At 48.4% G+C, this 16,784-nt stretch overlaps 1 protein-coding gene across 4 annotated transcripts in view; it reads left to right on the forward strand.

Annotated features, from left to right (window-relative positions):
• LPAR2 (lysophosphatidic acid receptor 2) overlaps positions 1 to 15,874 on the forward strand; it is an 81,356-nt gene extending 65,482 nt beyond the window's left edge. For all 4 annotated transcript variants that reach the window (XM_081851795.1, XM_081851797.1, XM_081851796.1 and 1 more), the window contains one exon: positions 13,841 to 15,874. In XM_081851795.1, coding sequence (XP_081707921.1) covers positions 13,841 to 14,142 — 302 coding nt within the window. In that variant the 3' untranslated portion in view covers positions 14,143 to 15,874. The remainder of the gene's footprint in view (positions 1 to 13,840) is intronic.
• The last annotated feature ends 910 nt before the right edge of the window (positions 15,875 to 16,784 follow it).

A 16,784-nucleotide genomic window follows, 5' to 3' on the forward strand; every position in this document is an offset into this window, starting at 1 on the left:
ATAATAATAATAATAATAATAATAATAATATATTATTTGTACACTGCCCATCTGGCTGCGTCTCCCCAGCCACTCTGGGTGACTTCCAACAAAGATTTAAAAAAACATTAAAATGTCACACGTTAAAAGCTTTGCTAAACAGGGCTGCCTTCAGGGAAGCCACCCTTTGAACCCATTCATCTCCAAACCAAGGCAAGGTTTTATGCCTTTAGTAGATTGTGTCAAGATAGTCACTCATGCCAAATTGTCACCTAGATTATCTGAAACAAGCCTCAGTGAACCTCTGGCTCATGCACACCCAGGGGTTTATTTTGCAAGGCAACAGACATTTTGTCTGGCAAAATACACTTCTGTCCCCCAGACCACTGTCTTGGAATGTACAGCAATCCTGAGAATATAAACATTATTTTTTTATCTGTCCTTATCCATCTTTTTGTCTCTTTGCAGTCTCCCTTTGAAATCTATAGTTTAAGCCTTGATAGTTTATAACGGTGGTTACTGGGGGATTTGCATTACAAATTGTATTAGTCCACACTGTTCTTTTTCTTCCTCTACCCGGCCTTATTTTAGTTGAGTCTACTACACCCTTACTTTAGTTTTCTGTGGGTTTAAATGGTGGCGGAAGAACTTGCTTCTGTAACTCTTACCTGCCAGGAGGTAATTCTTACTCTCCACAGGCAACTAACTGGTTTGATAATTTCAAGACTGACTTCCAGAAGATGTACATTATGCCACCCTAGATCTTCCCATGTGTCTGCATGCATACTCTTGGGATGATCAAGGTCTTACTTATTTTCATCTCTGTTTAACCTTTTGGTCTTCAAAAGAGTATTGATGGCCCTCCACAAAGTGTGCATGGAGTCCCTCACTGGAGTTTGTGCTCTCCTCTTTCCATGTTTATCCTTGTAGTGATCAGCTGCTGGCTTGTGTTTCTCCAAATGATTCTCCAAGATGACCAGTTCACAGGGCTACTGAAGTGTGCAATGGCTGGCTTTGCAATGCCTGGGCTAAGAAGTAAAGTGGGATCCATGCCATCCATTGATTAAGTGTGCAGGGGCCATGTTGCATCAGAGTTGGGTCCCCAGCTGTTGTTGGACTACAACTCCCATTATCCCTAGCTAGCAGGAAGCATCTGTGGTGATGTGGGCTTTTGAATTAGTGGCTTTCAAGACATAAGGCCAAGTTAGCATGAATTGAAAGAGCCAGCTACTATGATTCACCCCAGAAGTGGCTAAGCTTTTTCTTCTTTTTTCTGGTGGGGTGGTGCACACAATATTTTACTTTGCCCAAAGGAAGCAGGGCTGGAATTGAGCCAGGCCTTGACAGGGTTGCACAAGAGAAGTCTGCCAAAGTTTGGCTCCCCGAGGGCTTGGAGGGAGTCAGGAGAACGCTGTCAGGCCCCCTGCTGTGTGGATGCAACATCTTGGCTGTGTGTTGGCGCGTGTGGATGTGTGACAGGATCTCCCTGAGGTCTTGGAATGGCCAGATGACGATGATCTGAGGAATGTATGACAGGACCAGAGGGGAAATGAATTTCATTCTTCACGCAGAATAGCTTTTCCTCAGAGGATAAAGCTTTAGGAAGTGGATAGCCAAACTCTGTAACCACACTGATTCTTTGAGAATATTGGTTTTAGCAGCTTTCCCCTTTGAATATAAGGATGTCCACAGGCCCGGCTCAAGGTTTGGGATGAGCCAAGCTGTGGTGCTGTGTCTGGCTGTACACTGGGAGCAGAGCCAGCCTTGCTCCTGGTGGTGCCAGCCAGTCCAGAGGGCCCCACCCCTACTCCTCACCAAATGAGCCTCATTGACGACGGCAGCAGGCTCTGCTGGTTTTTGTGCCGCCAGACGGAGTGGTGGTCCCATATCTTCATTCAGTTCTTTGCTCCTATTGCTGCTTTAGAGTGAGGGTGGCCAATGAGGGTGGCCAAGGGGCTGGGGGGGGGGGATCAGGACTTTTTAAACTAGGCAGCCAGAGCCAAAATGAGCAGTTAACCAGGAGAAATGCGAAGTTCAAATATTCAAGAGATGCAAAAGTTGTATTATTTTAGTTACATGATGTCCAGGCCCCTGGAACTGGGGATAGTCGTCGGATTTAGTGCCATCAGTGTATAGTAAGCCCACAACTTACACAAGGGTTACTTTCTGGGGATCACAACCAAAGCCAAAATCAAAACCCACTGGGTCAAGGGCAGATGGGATTGCCAAAGTCATTTTTCTCAAAGCTCTGCCCTTAGGGTTTTGTTTTGTTTTGTTTTGTTTGCCACGCACATAAAGCTGAATGTGTACAAGTTAAATGTGTGTAATTTGCAGCCTTATTGTAAAGTAAAAAGCTAAAGGACCCCTGGATGGTTAATTCCAGTCAAAGGTGGCTATGAGGTGTGGCACTCATCTCACTTTTAGGCTGAGGAAGCCGGCGTTTGTCCACAGACATCTTTCCAGGTCATGTGGCCAGCAGGACTAAACCGCTTCTGGTGCAACAGAACACCGTGATGGAAACCAGAGTGCACAGAAATGCTGTTTACCTTCCCACTGCAGTGGTACCTATTTATCTACTTGCACTAGTGTGCTTTCGAACTGTTAGGTTGGCAGAAGCTGGGATGGAGCAACAGGAGCTCACCCTGTCATGTGCATTTGAAACACCAACCTTCCGATCAGAAGGTTCAAACCACAGCACCACCTGCGTCCCTAGGTTTACTGTACTGTGTATCAAGCCTGTGGCCTGCCAGCTGTTTGCTTTGCATTGCACCACCAGCAAAAGCCGAAGATTCCCCAGGAATTTATAATGCACATTTTGTCTGGGGATGAAACAAGTGCTGTTATATATACTGGAGCTTCATTTTCACCTAGGGTAGGTGAAAACCTAGTACTTATCGGGAACAGTGAGGAGGTTTCGAAGGAAGACAGTCCTGGCGTGATGGTGCTCAGGCATAAGAAACTGGTGGGTTTGTGCCCCTCCATCCCTCCCTCATCCCACAAGCCACTTGCAGAGAGGACTTGCTTCCAGGACAAATGTGGAGGCGTCTGGAACTGATTAACTGAATGTGATGGTGTGGTACTGCCTCGTAGGTGAGCCACTGAGCAAAAAGTAAAATTAAAAAATAGGTGGGCACAGATATGCTTTTTATAGCATCCTTTGGGTTTCCTCATTTCCCAGTTCATATCACAAGTACAGTGGTACCTCTGGTTAAGAACTTAATTTGTTCTGGAGGTCCATTCTTAACCTGAAACTGTTCTTAACCTGAGGTACCACTTTAGCTAATGGGGCCTCCCGCTGCTGCCGCGCCGCCACTACACAGTTTCTGTTCTCATCCTGTAGCAAAGTTCTTAACCTGAGGTACTATTTCTGGGTTAGCGGCGTCTGTAACCTGAAGCATCTGTAACCAGAAGTTACATGTACCATTGTACATGATGGTGTAAGTCTAAGTTTTTGCAAGCAAGGACAGAAGATGTAGTTGCTTTGACAACCTACAAATACTGTACTTGTGTGGATGCTGGGCTTTGCCTGCTGTCTTTATTTTGACTAATGACCAGCTGAGTGGACAGAAGTGAAACAAATTCAAATGAACAGAGAGGCTAACATAGATTTTTTGGGGGGAGTACATGCACAGGGACTCATGCAAGTGGGTTCTGCATGTGTCACTTGTGTCCTCCATTTTTCAGGGTACATACAGTGGTGCCTCGCAAGACGAAATTAATTCGTTCCGCAAGTTTTTTCTTCTTGCGAGTTTTTCGTCTTGCGAAGCACGGTTTCCCATAGGAATGCATTGAAAATCAATTAATGTGTTCCTATGGAGACCGCTTGCCAGGCTGGCGGTGCGGAGAAGGGCTTTTCTCCCCACCGCAAGCCTTCAGGACAGGTACGGGAACCGAGGGGAAGGCGCGCAGCCTTAGAACTGCTATCTAAACTGTATAGTGTTTCCAATCTATCACTTTTACTTTTCTTCCTCTGTGCCCTCTTTGTGAACTGTACACAGTGGGCCAGACTCTTTCCAGAACAAAACATTGCTGCAAATAAAAGTAAATGGGAAATTATTTTTGGGGGGTGGGTGGGGGGTTGGGTGGATGGGATTTTATTTGTTTTTATTCAAAACAAAGCAGGGCTCTTTTCATTTTTCAGTTCATTTTTAAAATAAATACACACCCCTGGATTTTGATGTTTGGGTTTCACACACTGAACCACCCCCACCCGTGCTTTCTGGACCCTTTCTCCAGGGAATAGTGATCTCCCTAGAAAGGCTCTGCAGGGTCCTCGGGAAGATAGTAAATGGAGACGGACAAGCTCTGCTCTGAGCCAGAGGGCCACTGCTGCCGCCGTGGTGACACGTTTTCACTTGTTCCTGTCAAATTGGTACTTGTGACGGATGTTTCTCCTCCCCAGAACAGTAGAAGGGGAAGTAAACTGAGGTGTGTCTCAATGAGTGCTGTGAATTCATGTAGGGCATGTGGGGGCTGGATCCAGGGATTCCACATCCGGCGGGGGCGACAACACATTTTGACTGGTGGGTGGGGTTCAGGCCTGGCCGTTACTCTACGGCAGGCTTCCTCAAACTCAGCCGTCCAGATGTTTTGGCCTACAACTCCCATGATCCCTAGCTAGCAGGACCAGTGGTCAGGGATGGTGGGAATTGTAGTCTCAAAACATCTGGAGGGCCGAGTTTGAGGAAGCCTGCTCTACGGGAAAACTGCCCTTTAGAACATGATGCCCCCCATAGCAATGGAGGAGGAGGAGGCATTCCATGGGAAACCCAGCAGGGAAAGTGTTCCTAGAAGATAGAAAGCATGAAAGTACTCCTGCCTCATCGTCACTATTTTAGTGCTGTTGTTTCTTCCCTTGCCTTGGATCCTGGATCCTAAGCCCTTTAAGTGGGGGGCATGGTCTTACAATCTGCTTGCCTTCCTTCATGGATGGATGGATGGATGGATGGAGAAATTCAGTTTGGCTCCATGATATGGTCATGGAATAGCTGTTTTCTGTCTTTGAGATACTGTAGATGAGACTCTACACCAGTCTCTCCCAGCCCAGTGTCCTGCTGATGGGAGTTGTAGCGCAAAGCGGCTGGCACACTGGGTTGGGAATGGCTGCTCTACACACATCCTTTCTGCAGTAGAGGCTGCAAAGAAGAGGCCAGAAGTCTCCGCTTCCATTTTCAGTTCCATTATGTCCAAACCGTCAACTGTTGTTAATTTTATCTATGGTTTTTTAAAGCCAGCTGCTTCATTGTCTTGCTTCAGTAAACTATTTTGAAGATTAACCTCTTTTAACCTCTTGATGGATAGTAACTGGCAAGTTGCACTTTCTACTGTATAGAAATAGTCATGGTACAGTGGTGCCCCGAAAGACGAACGCCTCGCAAGACGGAAAACCCGCTAGACGAAAGGGTTTTCCGTTTTGGAGGCGCTTCGCAAAATGAATTTCCCTATGGGCTTGCTTCGCAAGACGAAAATGTCTTGCGAGTTCCTGCGGGGTTTTTTCCCCTTTCCCCCCCTTTTCCTAAGCCCTAAGCCGCTTATCAGCTGATCCGCTAAAAGCCGCTAAACTGCTAATAGCGCTAATCCGCTAAGCTGTCAATGGGCTTGCTTCGCAAGACGAAAAAACCACTATACGAAGAGCCTCACGGAACGGATTAATTTCGTCTTGCGAGGCACCACTGTACCTGCTTACAGGGTCACATGTAGGTGCTGCTAAAGCTGCATGAATAAAGGCACCTTTATTCATTCTTTATTCATTCTTTAATCATTCTCTCAAACCAATAAAACTCTCTGTGATGACCAGTGACAAGAATCCCTTCTCTAGAAGTTTTTTTTGGGGGCGGAGGGGTGTTATGTATGGTGTAATCCTATCTGCCTGGGTTTGTATGAGCTTTTAAGACACCTCATGCAGCTAGGAACTTCACAAAGGAAGAATGATCTTGACCTTTCTTCTGGAGAGGACGGGTGGAAAGTTTTCAGATAAAACCTTTTGCTGGATGACAGTAGTTTGTGCACTGCTTTAAGCAGACTTCTAGTTAAATACACCTCATAATCAGAGTTAAAAATATTAAAGGAGTCAGTATTCTGATCACTATAGTTTTACAGTTACAAAAATTGTGTGTTTTTATTTGTTTTGGAAACATTACTTGGTGTGGGTGACTTGTTGAAATTAGCATTTTCCAAAAGCTGAAATGGGGCTGGAGAAATCAGATTCAGCTGGCGAACCTGATCCTGAGCTCCCTGAACAGACCACAAGGATGACATGAGGGTCACAGGCCTCCCTTGCTGTTTGCCTTCCAGCACAAGTGGATCCTGCAAGAGTATGTTTCAGTGCAGAGTGCTGCCCTTAGGGTTCCAGCTAGCCACGTCCTTGTCAGGATACGTGCACCATTCCATCCCGAAGTTCCCTTTGGCCTTTCCCCCTGGTTGCTTCCTTCCTCCTGGGCATGCGCTTGCCCTCGCTGAGCTCTGCTGTAAACCCATGCTCAGTCCTCATGGGGTAGTTTCTCCCCTTAATTTTTGTTTGGTATTGGTACTTCTGGAAACCTGCCGGCTTCCCCCAATTTGTAGATACTTCCCATGTTTATAGCTTGAGGCTGTCACCAGTTGAGACTCATCTGAGAAATTGTCTTAAGAGTCCTTTAGCCAGTTGACAGCACAGTTATGTACTTGGTGCCTAGAAAATTAGTGGTTTAGATCCCGAGGGTCCTGAGGAAGCATTTGTGTGTGAGAGGTTCAGTGCAGATAACATGTTCTTGAGCAGGAATGTGCTTGTTATGGTGCACTCCATATGCTCCTTGGGGTGTGTGGGCTGACCCTTTTTGGGCTCCCTCCCTCCCTCCTTTCTTCCAAAGGAGAATCAGTTTGGTACCTGTGATGGGATAATGAGCTGCTTGTGCATAAAAGCTGAATCCCTCAGAGCTTTGGCATAGGTCTCAAAGCTCTGCCTTTACGGGAGCCCTCAAAGCATGACTCCCTCAATCGCTGGCAGAATCTGTCAGTGGGCGTTTCCGGAATTTGCGCCAACATAAGAGTTCCTTAACGGAAACTCTCCTTCGGGATTCTCGGCGTGACAGTTTCCTGCGAGGAGTAGGTGTACCCAGAGGAGGTCCTGAGACCTCCCCGCTGTTTTCACTGGAAGTCTCTTGGAGCCATCCTTCCGACTGAGTTTCTCCATGAACTCTCTCTCTCCCCCTGCTGGTTCCTTCCTCCGCATCCGAGGGTCTCCTAGCCTCCTTGAGCCCCTCCACCACCTGCCTCTCCGATGGCAGTTCCCTGACATCCACCTCCCCTCCAGGGCCCCCCTCACACCCCCTCTCCCCCTCTTCTATGGGTGGTGAGGATGGAAAACCCCTGAAAGAATCCTCCTCATCTTCGGATGACTCGAAAAACGCCCTCCACCGACTACTGTCCCTTCTCCCCGAGTACTCTTCCTCATCAGATTCTTCTCCCTCTCCCGGCCCTGATTCTGGGAACCCTTCGAACTCCTCTTCCTCGTCGGTGGTCTCCTCTTTCCAGAACCGTGTCACGGGCTGAGGTTTCCTTGGGAACCTGCGATGAAACGTTTCTACTAAAACCTCATCATTGACCGCTTCTGCCGGTACCCATGTGTTCTCTGACTCCGGTTCCCCTTCCCATGCCACTAAATACTCCACCTGTTTACCCTTCCACCTGGAATCGACTATTTCTGCCACGTGACTGCTGCGTTCCCTCTCTTCTACTGACGGTACCGGGGGAGCCTCACCCTCACGTCCCACAAACTCCCGACCCTCTCGGTATGGTGACAGTAATGATCTATGGAATACTGGGTGCAGTTTCATGTTGTTTGGCAACCTGAGTTTGAAGGTCACCGGATTTACCTGTTGTATGACCTCAAAGGGTCCCAGTCGTTTGGGCCTCAATTTATTACACCTGCCCTTGAATGGCAACCCTTGGGTCGACAACCACACCCGGTCCCCCACCCTTATGGTCTCTCCTTCCCTTCTGCTCCTGTCTGCCTGTTTCTTGTATTCTTCCTTGGCCCTATCCAAATTCATTTGGAGCTGACGATCTATTGCTTCCATTTCTTCTACAAAGTGTTCCGCTGCCGGTACGCTCCATCTTTCCCCTCCTTCCCCTGGAAATGCCCTAGGATGGCACCCATAATTAGCCAAAAAGGGACTCATTCCCGTGGACACATTCTCCGCGTTATTGTAGGCAAACTCGGCCAGAGCCAATTTCTCTACCCAATCATTCTCTCTGTCATTCACATAACACCTCAGGTATTGTTGTAGAATACTGTTTGCCCTTTCCGCCTGCCCATTAGTTTCTGGATGTCTGGCGGTCAAGGAATTTACCTCTACGTGCAGTAAGCTCATGAGCTTCCTCCAGAACCTGGAAGTAAATTGTTTCCCTCGGTCTGAGACCACCCTCAAGGGGGCGCCATGCAACCTAAAAATGTGTTTTACAAACAACCTGGCGGTTTCTTCTGCCGTGACCGCATGTGCGCAGGCTATAAAGTGGCACATCTTGGTTAACAGGTCTACCACTACCATGACAGCTGTTTTCCCTTTGGATTTTGGCAGATCCGTCATAAAATCTATGGATACTGCCTCCCATGGCCGTTCTGGTGTGGGTAATGGTTCCAGTAACCCCGCCGGTGCCAGCCTCTCCCCTTTTGCCCGCTGGCAGCAGTCGCACCCCCTTACATACTCACGTACATCTTCCCTCACCTTTGGCCACCAGAACTGCCTGGTAACCAACCACATGGTTTTGTGTTGCCCAAAGTGCCCAGCGGTGGGGCTGTCATGCAATTGTTTGAGCACTCTACCCCTCAGTTCCCCTTCTGGTATGTACAGTGCCCCCTTGTAATACAACGCCCCGTTCCTTTCCTCAAACCCCCCTGTGTTCTCTCCAGCTCCCCTGAGCCCTCTGAGCTTATCTTGGGCGTATTCATCGTTCTCGGTTCCCTCTACCAGTTCTCTTTGCCCCACCAATGCTGCCCCACACACCCAGTGGTCCTCGGGGATGATATGCCTTTCCTCGGGCGCTCCCTCCCCCTCTAAATACTCTGGTTTTCGAGAGAGAGCGTCCGCCCTGACGTTCTCCGGGCCTGGTACGTAACAAATTTCAAAATGGAATTTGGAGAACTCCTGTGCCCATCTCACTTGTCTCTGGTTCAGTACTCGGGCCGTTCTCCAATATTCTAGATTTTTGTGGTCCGTGCACACTTGGACCTTGTGTTGTGCGCCAATCAGCAGGTGTCGCCACCGCCGAAAAGCTTCATGAATGGCGAGCAGTTCCCGGTCGTACACGGTGTAGTTCCTCTCGCATTTGTTCAGTTTCCGCGAGAAGAAGGCACACGGTCTCCAGTCCGACGCATCTTTTCCCGGCTGGAGAAGCACCGCCCCTACCGCTCGATCAGATGCATCCGTTTCTACCCTCATCGGCTTCTGAAGATCCACGTGCAAAAGCTGTTCTTCCGACGCGAACGCTTTCTTTAGCCTTTCAAACGCTTGCTGCGCCTCTTCCGTCCAGGCGAATTTCTTCTTACTACTGAGACAATCAGTGATGGGAGCCGTTAAGTGGGCAAAGTTCTTGATGAACTTCTGATAGAAGTTTCCAAACCCCAGGAACCTCTGCACGTCTTTCCTGGTTCTGGGTGTCTTCCATTCCAGTACCGCTTGGACCTTGCTGGGATCCATGGCCAATCCCTTGTCTGACAAACGGTACCCCAGGAATTCCACCTCTCTGGTATGAAACTGACACTTCTCCAGTTTCACCCACAGCTGGTTTGCTTGCAGCCTGCTTAGTACCTCCCTGACATCTCGCACATGCTGCTCCTCATTCTCTGAGTACACCAATACGTCATCTAAGAATGCCACACAGTTCTTGTAAAGCAAAGGTCCCAGGACGTGATTCATGAAGGATTGGAAGCAGGCTGAGCCCCCCTGTAGACCGAAAGGCATAACGAGATACTCAAAGGCCCCCAAGGGGGTGAACATGGTAGTTTTCCATTCATCTCCTTTTCTCATCCGTATCAGGTTATACGCCCCCCTCAGGTCCAGCTTGGTAAAAATCTTTCCCTTCCTCACCCGGGTCAAAATGTCATCAATTCTGGGCATGGGGAAAGCCACTGGTTCTGACACTGCATTTACGGCCCTGAAATCCACTACAAGCCTGGGTTTATCCGTGTCTTTTTTGTCCACAAAGAAAACTGGGCTACCCCCCACCGCTCGTGACTCCCTGATGAAACCTCGTTTCAGGTTCTTGTCAATGAACTCCCTTAACTCCTGCATCTCCCTGTCGGACATGGCGTACAGTTTGCCCACTGGCAGCTGGGCTCCTGGGAGTAGGTTAATTTGACAGTCAAAGGGTCTGTGCGGGGGCAGTCTATCTGCTTCTCTCTCGCTGAAGACGTTACCCAGGTCGGCGTATTGTTGTGGTATTTCTCCCTTTTTTTTCACCTCCATCCCTGCCAGAGTGGCCATGGCTCCCCCCTGAGTTTCCCTTCCCTTGCAGTGTTCTAGGCAATGAGCTGACCCAAAAGAGACTATCCGCTGGTGCCATCCCACTAGCGGGTCATGCAGCGCCAGCCAGCTCATTCCCAATATGATGGGCGCTCCTCTCCCAGGGTGGCCACATGAAACGCAATCACTTCTGTGTGCCTTGCCACCTTCATTATCATGGGAACAGTCTGTTGGTTCACTTCTCCTCCCAGCAGTTCCCTCCCATCAATCGTTGTCACCTGCAAAGGGTTACTTAAAGGGAGCGTCTGTATCTGGTGTTCAGCTGCAAACTCCTTACTCATAAAATTACAAGAGCTGCCTGAGTCTAATAGAGCTTTTATCGTTAGCGGATGTCCATTGGGTAGCTCTAGCAACACCTCTATGACTAGAGCTGCTCTTGGGGGTTCAGGCTTGGGCACGTTCACTGATCCTTGGCCTGGCTGCTGTGCCCTGATGCTGGCAGCCAGGCGTTGGCTTTTACCTGCTCCTTACTCCCCTCCTCCTCACTCCCAACAGCTCCCGCCATCCCTTCCTTTGAGGGCAGACTGGCAAAATGTCCTGGCTGTTGGCAGAGGAAACATTTTTTGGCGCCTTTCCCCTCCTTCTTCCGCCCTTCGTTGGCGTTTGAAATTCGGCGCGCGCGCGCGCTGCCCCAATCTCCATCAGTTCTACAGGCGGGGAAGGTTGCTCCGGCATCTCAGGAATGCGGAAATCGCTCCAACGCTCTCCTCTCCCTTCCCGCTTCTCGGCTCGCTCCAATCGCGAGCGCGGATTTGGTCAGCTGATCCATGGACTCCGGACGGGGTGCGCGGGAAAGCTCGTCTTTTACCGCTGGGGATAGCCCTTCTTCAAACAGCATTTGTATCAGGTCCGCAAACAGGTCCCACCCCAATTTATGTATCAGCATGGTAAACTGTGTCCAATACTCTCGGACGGACTGATTCCCCGGTTAAAACGCCATCAACTGTCTGCGCACCACCCCCTGTTCAATCTCGCTGGAAAACATCAAGTCCATCGCGAGGAAAAACTTTCTCTAGTCCTTTAAGGCGTCATTATTCGCTGCCATCAGGGGCCTCACCCAGTCTCTAGCCCCCCCCCCTCGAGATGCCCAATCACAAAAGCCACTCTCGATTCCTCATCGGCAAAGTCATCAAACTGCAGATTGAGGGCATATTGCATCTCTGTCTTAAAGGCTTGGTAATTTCTGGGGTCACCCCCAAACTTTTGCACCAACCCTGGTACCTTCCTTGCGATGGGGGTGGTTTTCCCCTTTGCATCCTGAGCCCGCCTCTCCTCAAGCCGCAACGTTTGCAGTGCTAGCTGGTGTTCCAACGCTCTGTATCTTTCCTCCAGACTTGGACCCGCTCCAGCTCCACCTGCCCCTCCGGCTTCGGTTGGGTTACTCATGATGCCTCTCCTTTGCACAAGCGGCTTTCAGGGACTGACAGATTGCTGTGATGGGATAATGAGCTGCTTGTGCGTAAAAGCTGAATCCCTCAGAGCTTTGGCATAGGTCTCAAAGCTCTGCCTTTACGGGAGCCCTCAAAGCATGACTCCCTCAATCGCTGGCAGAATCTGTCAGTGGGCGTTTCCGGAATTTGCGCCAACATAAGAGTTCCTTAACGGAAACTCTCCTTCGGGATTCTCGGCGTGACAGTTTCCTGCGAGGAGTAGGTGTACCCAGAGGAGGTCCTGAGACCTCCCCGCTGTTTTCACTGGAAGTCTCTTGGAGCCATCCTTCCGACTGAGTTTCTCCATGAACTCTCTCTCTCCCCCTGCTGGTTCCTTCCTCCGCATCCGAGGGTCTCCTAGCCTCCTTGAGCCCCTCCACCACCTGACTCTCCGATGGCAGTTCCCTGACAGTACCCAAGCTGTAGGACAGCTTGACTTAATCCGATATGCAGGTGTTGATGGATGGGGCTCTCACGCCCTTGACTTTGGCATGCGGCTGGCTACCTGCTTTCTGCAACAGATGTATCCGCCTGCCTCTGGCATGACCAGAATTTCAGAAAGGCCCAAGGTTGGATTTTGCTAAGCTCTTAGGCTCCTGTGTGCTGTGCTATCCTAAACAGTCGGCCAGAGGCTACTCTCTAGCTGTGCAGCAGTGGCTTTGGAAATGAAGGACCCTTGGATGAGTTCTGCTGGGGAAGCTGAGTGGTCGGGGTGGGGGTGGGCTGAAGCAAGAGGGGAGCTCCAGCTGTAATGAGCTCCAGCTGAGAACAGGGTGGGGTCCTGTAATAAACCTTGATTTGAGTAGAAAAAGAATCACCAGGGAGGCTTACATGGATATTTTTCATGCACACTTATTTGTGTTTAGAGGAGCAGGGCAGATTGTTTGTGGTTTTGAGGGATGGTGATGCTTATTTTCATGTGGTCAATAAGTTTCCTGGCTACTTTTGTGGAGGTACAAGATCCAGGTTTGAACATGTTTTCCCCTGGTCAGTTGGCAACCTGAGGATAAGGGGTGCAACTTTGCAGACCCTATTTTTGAGATAGATTCAACACTAAATATATATACTGTATAAAAAAGTAGTGCAAACGCATCTCTTGATAAAGACCATGAAAGTCTGATAGCCATGAGAAGAGATGGAGAATTCTAGCTTTTTCCTCTTAAAGTTTACCCAGCAGCTGTCTAGGATCACCAGGAGAAGAAGACAAGGCTCCTGCAGCTTTTCATAATGAAGTAGATGAGGGAATTTCTGCAGGTTTTGTCATTTTGAAGCATATTTACTCCACTCGTCAGCTGAAAAGGCTCCCAGAACAACTCACAAAGATCAGTAGTCAGGCAGCCCCCTCAAAAGTCATGACACAAAAGGAAAAAGGGATGGGGAGAGAAGCAGAAATGCAAGTTTAAGTAGCAGTTCTTTTAAAAGTTACAGTTCTTATTAGAACCAGCTGGGATGAAAATTGTTCATGTAGCCTAGTATGCTCTAGATCTTTTTAATTCTGAATTTTAAATTGTAACCTGCCCTGGGACCTGCTGGTGAAGGGCAGGTATTATTATTATTATTATTATTATTATTATTATTATTATTATTATTATTAAACAGCAATGGCTAGGCACCAGTTGAGAGAGGAATAGCCAGAGGTCCTGGCAGCAGAGCTGATGGGGTCGTCCTGTGCCCTTTCTCTGTGCTGAACTCTGATGGAATGACTGATGCAAGCATCTTGTTCTTAACTGGGGAATACCATTGAGGACGGCTCCTCCTGCTGCTTTCAGAGCAGTGTGGGAGCAGAAGTGTGTGCTCATCCACCATGCAAGCATTTTCCACATTTTTTAAAAAAGTGCTGAGCATATCAAAGAAGTGTCCCGCCCCTTGGAACCAGGAGGCCTCTGATCTCTTCCAAATTCTAAAGAGATTCCTCTCTCCTGTTCTTAGGTGCCTTTGTTATCTGCTGGACCCCTGGACAGGTGGTGCTCCTGTTGGACGGCCTCGGCTGTGACAGCTGTGACGTGTTATCGGTGGAGAAATATGTCCTGCTTCTGGCTGAAATAAATTCACTCATTAATGCCATCGTCTACTCCTACCGGGACAATGAGATGCGCAGCACTTTTCGGAAGATTCTCTGCTTTGCCTGTCACAGGATGCCAAAGTACTCACCTGCGTCGGTCAAGTCCAGCACCACAGAGCACAGGATATTGCCTCAGAATGGCCATCCAGTGATGGACTCCACACTCTAATCTGCCATTTTCAGGCTTCTTCATGCTGGTTGTCTGAAGCCAACTTTTTGGTAATCAATGGGAGACCAGCCTGTCTTGAGGCTAGAGACCATGGCTGCGGTGCAACTGGGAAAGCGCTGTGACCAAGGTTATCAGCCAGGGTCTGTAGGAGACATTGTTGTATCTGTGGATGAGGACAGCCATCTTGGTTTGTAGCACCCAACTGTGACGATGTGCACCCCCCCCCGACTGATGGTGCTGTATTGTAACTGTAGAGATCACATATCTGGGATGCAGTGACTGTTCACAGAGCCAAGGAATGAATCAGCACACTTGCTTTGCATGACACCTTGAAAGGCACCTTAAAAATGCTGTTGTGTTAAGAACCTGTTCAAAACTGGTTTGCACCACAGCTGCTTCTTTCCCAAGCTAACAAGCAAGTCTCCCTCTGTCTGTTAACACTGGGGGGGGGGGCTCTTAAGACAGACTCTTGTTTTTCTAGTTCTTTTAAGCACACAAATGTTTGGACAGTCTTTGAAAAATGGTGGAATGAAACCACTGGGATACCTGCCTTTCTGTTCTTGCGCAGTGCTGTTTTAAGCAAGCTGTCCTGAGGGGTGCCATCGCCTGCTATGTCAAGGTGCTTGTCTAGAATGTTTCTGTGTAGGGTGAAGAACTTTCTGTCCCCAGCCTGTTCAGTATTACTGCCTTCTTGGCACAGCCATTCTAGGGCTGAGACCCAAAAGCCCACATGCCTTCTGCTACTGCACAAACTCCCCAATAATCTGTTACAACCTCTACCCCCCTCTGTGTTTTATGCTCTTGTAGATTCCAGGTCAAGATGGCCCAGTTGTCAGCTGTCCTTCTGGCAACATCCACAGTAACAATTAGGTTGAATTAATGGTCCCATTCTATCTAGGAACAGACACCGCAGCAGCAATAGGCAAGAATTAAGCATGCCAAGAGCAATTATTCTTTTCTCTTTTTTTGAAGGTTGATGCTTAGAGGTGGAGTTTGGCAGCTTAGCTGACACTCAGATAGTGTGGTGCCCTCCAGGTGTTGTGGGACTACAGCTCCCATCATCCCTGCCCATTGCCCATGCTAACTGGGGATGATGGGATTTGTAGTCTCACAACTGGAAGGTCCTGTGTTGGCCAACCACCAGCTGATGACTGAATAGTTTAGCTTGCTAAGTATCATATTCTTCTGCCCAGGCTTTGTTTGCTCCCACAACTCATTTGCTGTAGGAAATGGACCCCCTGCATTGTTAAAACAGAGGCATGATGCCCAGTTAGAGGGCTGGTTCCATCATGAGGTCTTGTCTGTAAAATGCCATTGTTTCCCCCCACAGGCTTGGCCTTGAGTTGCTTTAGAGTCACTGGGTGAAGAGTCAGTCAGCAGGTTTGCTCCTGTGCCTTGAATAATTGCATAGCAGGCAGAAGTTTGGTGGCTGAACTCAGCCCACCCCCTCAGGGAGATTACGATGCTAACTGCTTCAGCTTTTCTTCCAGATGTGCACAGTTGAACCCAGGTGTCCCAAAGCCAGCAGCCCCTATAAGCATTCACTCTTCTGAGTTGGCCCATCAACATGCAAAAATATGAGTTGGAAGAACCCATGCTTCTTTTCTACTGTGTAAATTTCACAATTTGCAATGCACACACCCCCCCAACACCTTCTCTGGAAAACTGTGATGGGTTTTTTAATATATCATATATGCCAAGAATAAAATAATGTGTTGGTAGACTGACAAAAGTGATTGGAATAATATGGTTAGCCTGGACTGATGCGAAGGTGTCCTTCTCCCTTCTGCTCATGTTGCCACCTAAGCAGGGGAAGGGGGGAAACTGGCCTCTCCTCCTGCCTTTGGTAGCCACCTGACCTGCACCTATCAGCTGGTGGCACTTTTCATGGCATAGAGGTAAGACTGTTCCCTGTCAATGTCTGCAGAAGAAGCTGCTGTTAAAGGCACAGGATCAGTCCTCACTCCAAAGGGATGGTGAGCCTAGACCATTGTTACAGATAGGTAGCCGTGTTGGTCTGCCATAGTCAAAACAAAAAAAATTCCTTCCAGTAGCACCTTAAAGACCAACTAAGTTAGTTCTTGGTATGAGCTTTCGTGTGCATGCACACTTCTTCAGATACAGTGTGCATGCACACGAAAGCTCATACCAAGAACTAACTTAGTTGGTCTTTAAGGTGCTACTGGAAGGAAATTTTTTTGTTCTAGACCATTGTGTAAGTCAGCAAGTGTCTTATGTTGTGCATGTACAGGTGCACTCTGGAAGTTTTGTCCCTGCTGTGGTTGTGACTGGAAGAAGCTGTTCAGGGTGGGTAGAGAATGTCAGGGGCTCCACCATTCATTCTCACCACTTTTCACCGTGGAAGGAGGCAGTGATTCTTACCAAAGCTGCGGCAGGAAGGGATTTATAAAAGCTGTGTTTTATTGCATACGTTGGTTGCCAATGCTGCTGCAGCCTCTAGGTGATGTACGATGCAATCTTAAAACAATCCAATATAACGGCGCAACTCAGAAAATGAACACATGAGCCAAGCATCAGTTTACAGGAAGCATGATAATAAAAGACACTAAATACAATTTATTATTATTATTATTATTATTATTATTATTATTATTATTATTATTATTTTGAAAGGCTTATTC

The sequence above is a fragment of the Podarcis erhardii genome (genome assembly GCF_964252035.2).
Source record: "Podarcis erhardii genome assembly, chromosome: 2".
NCBI lineage: Eukaryota > Metazoa > Chordata > Lepidosauria > Squamata > Lacertidae > Podarcis > Podarcis erhardii.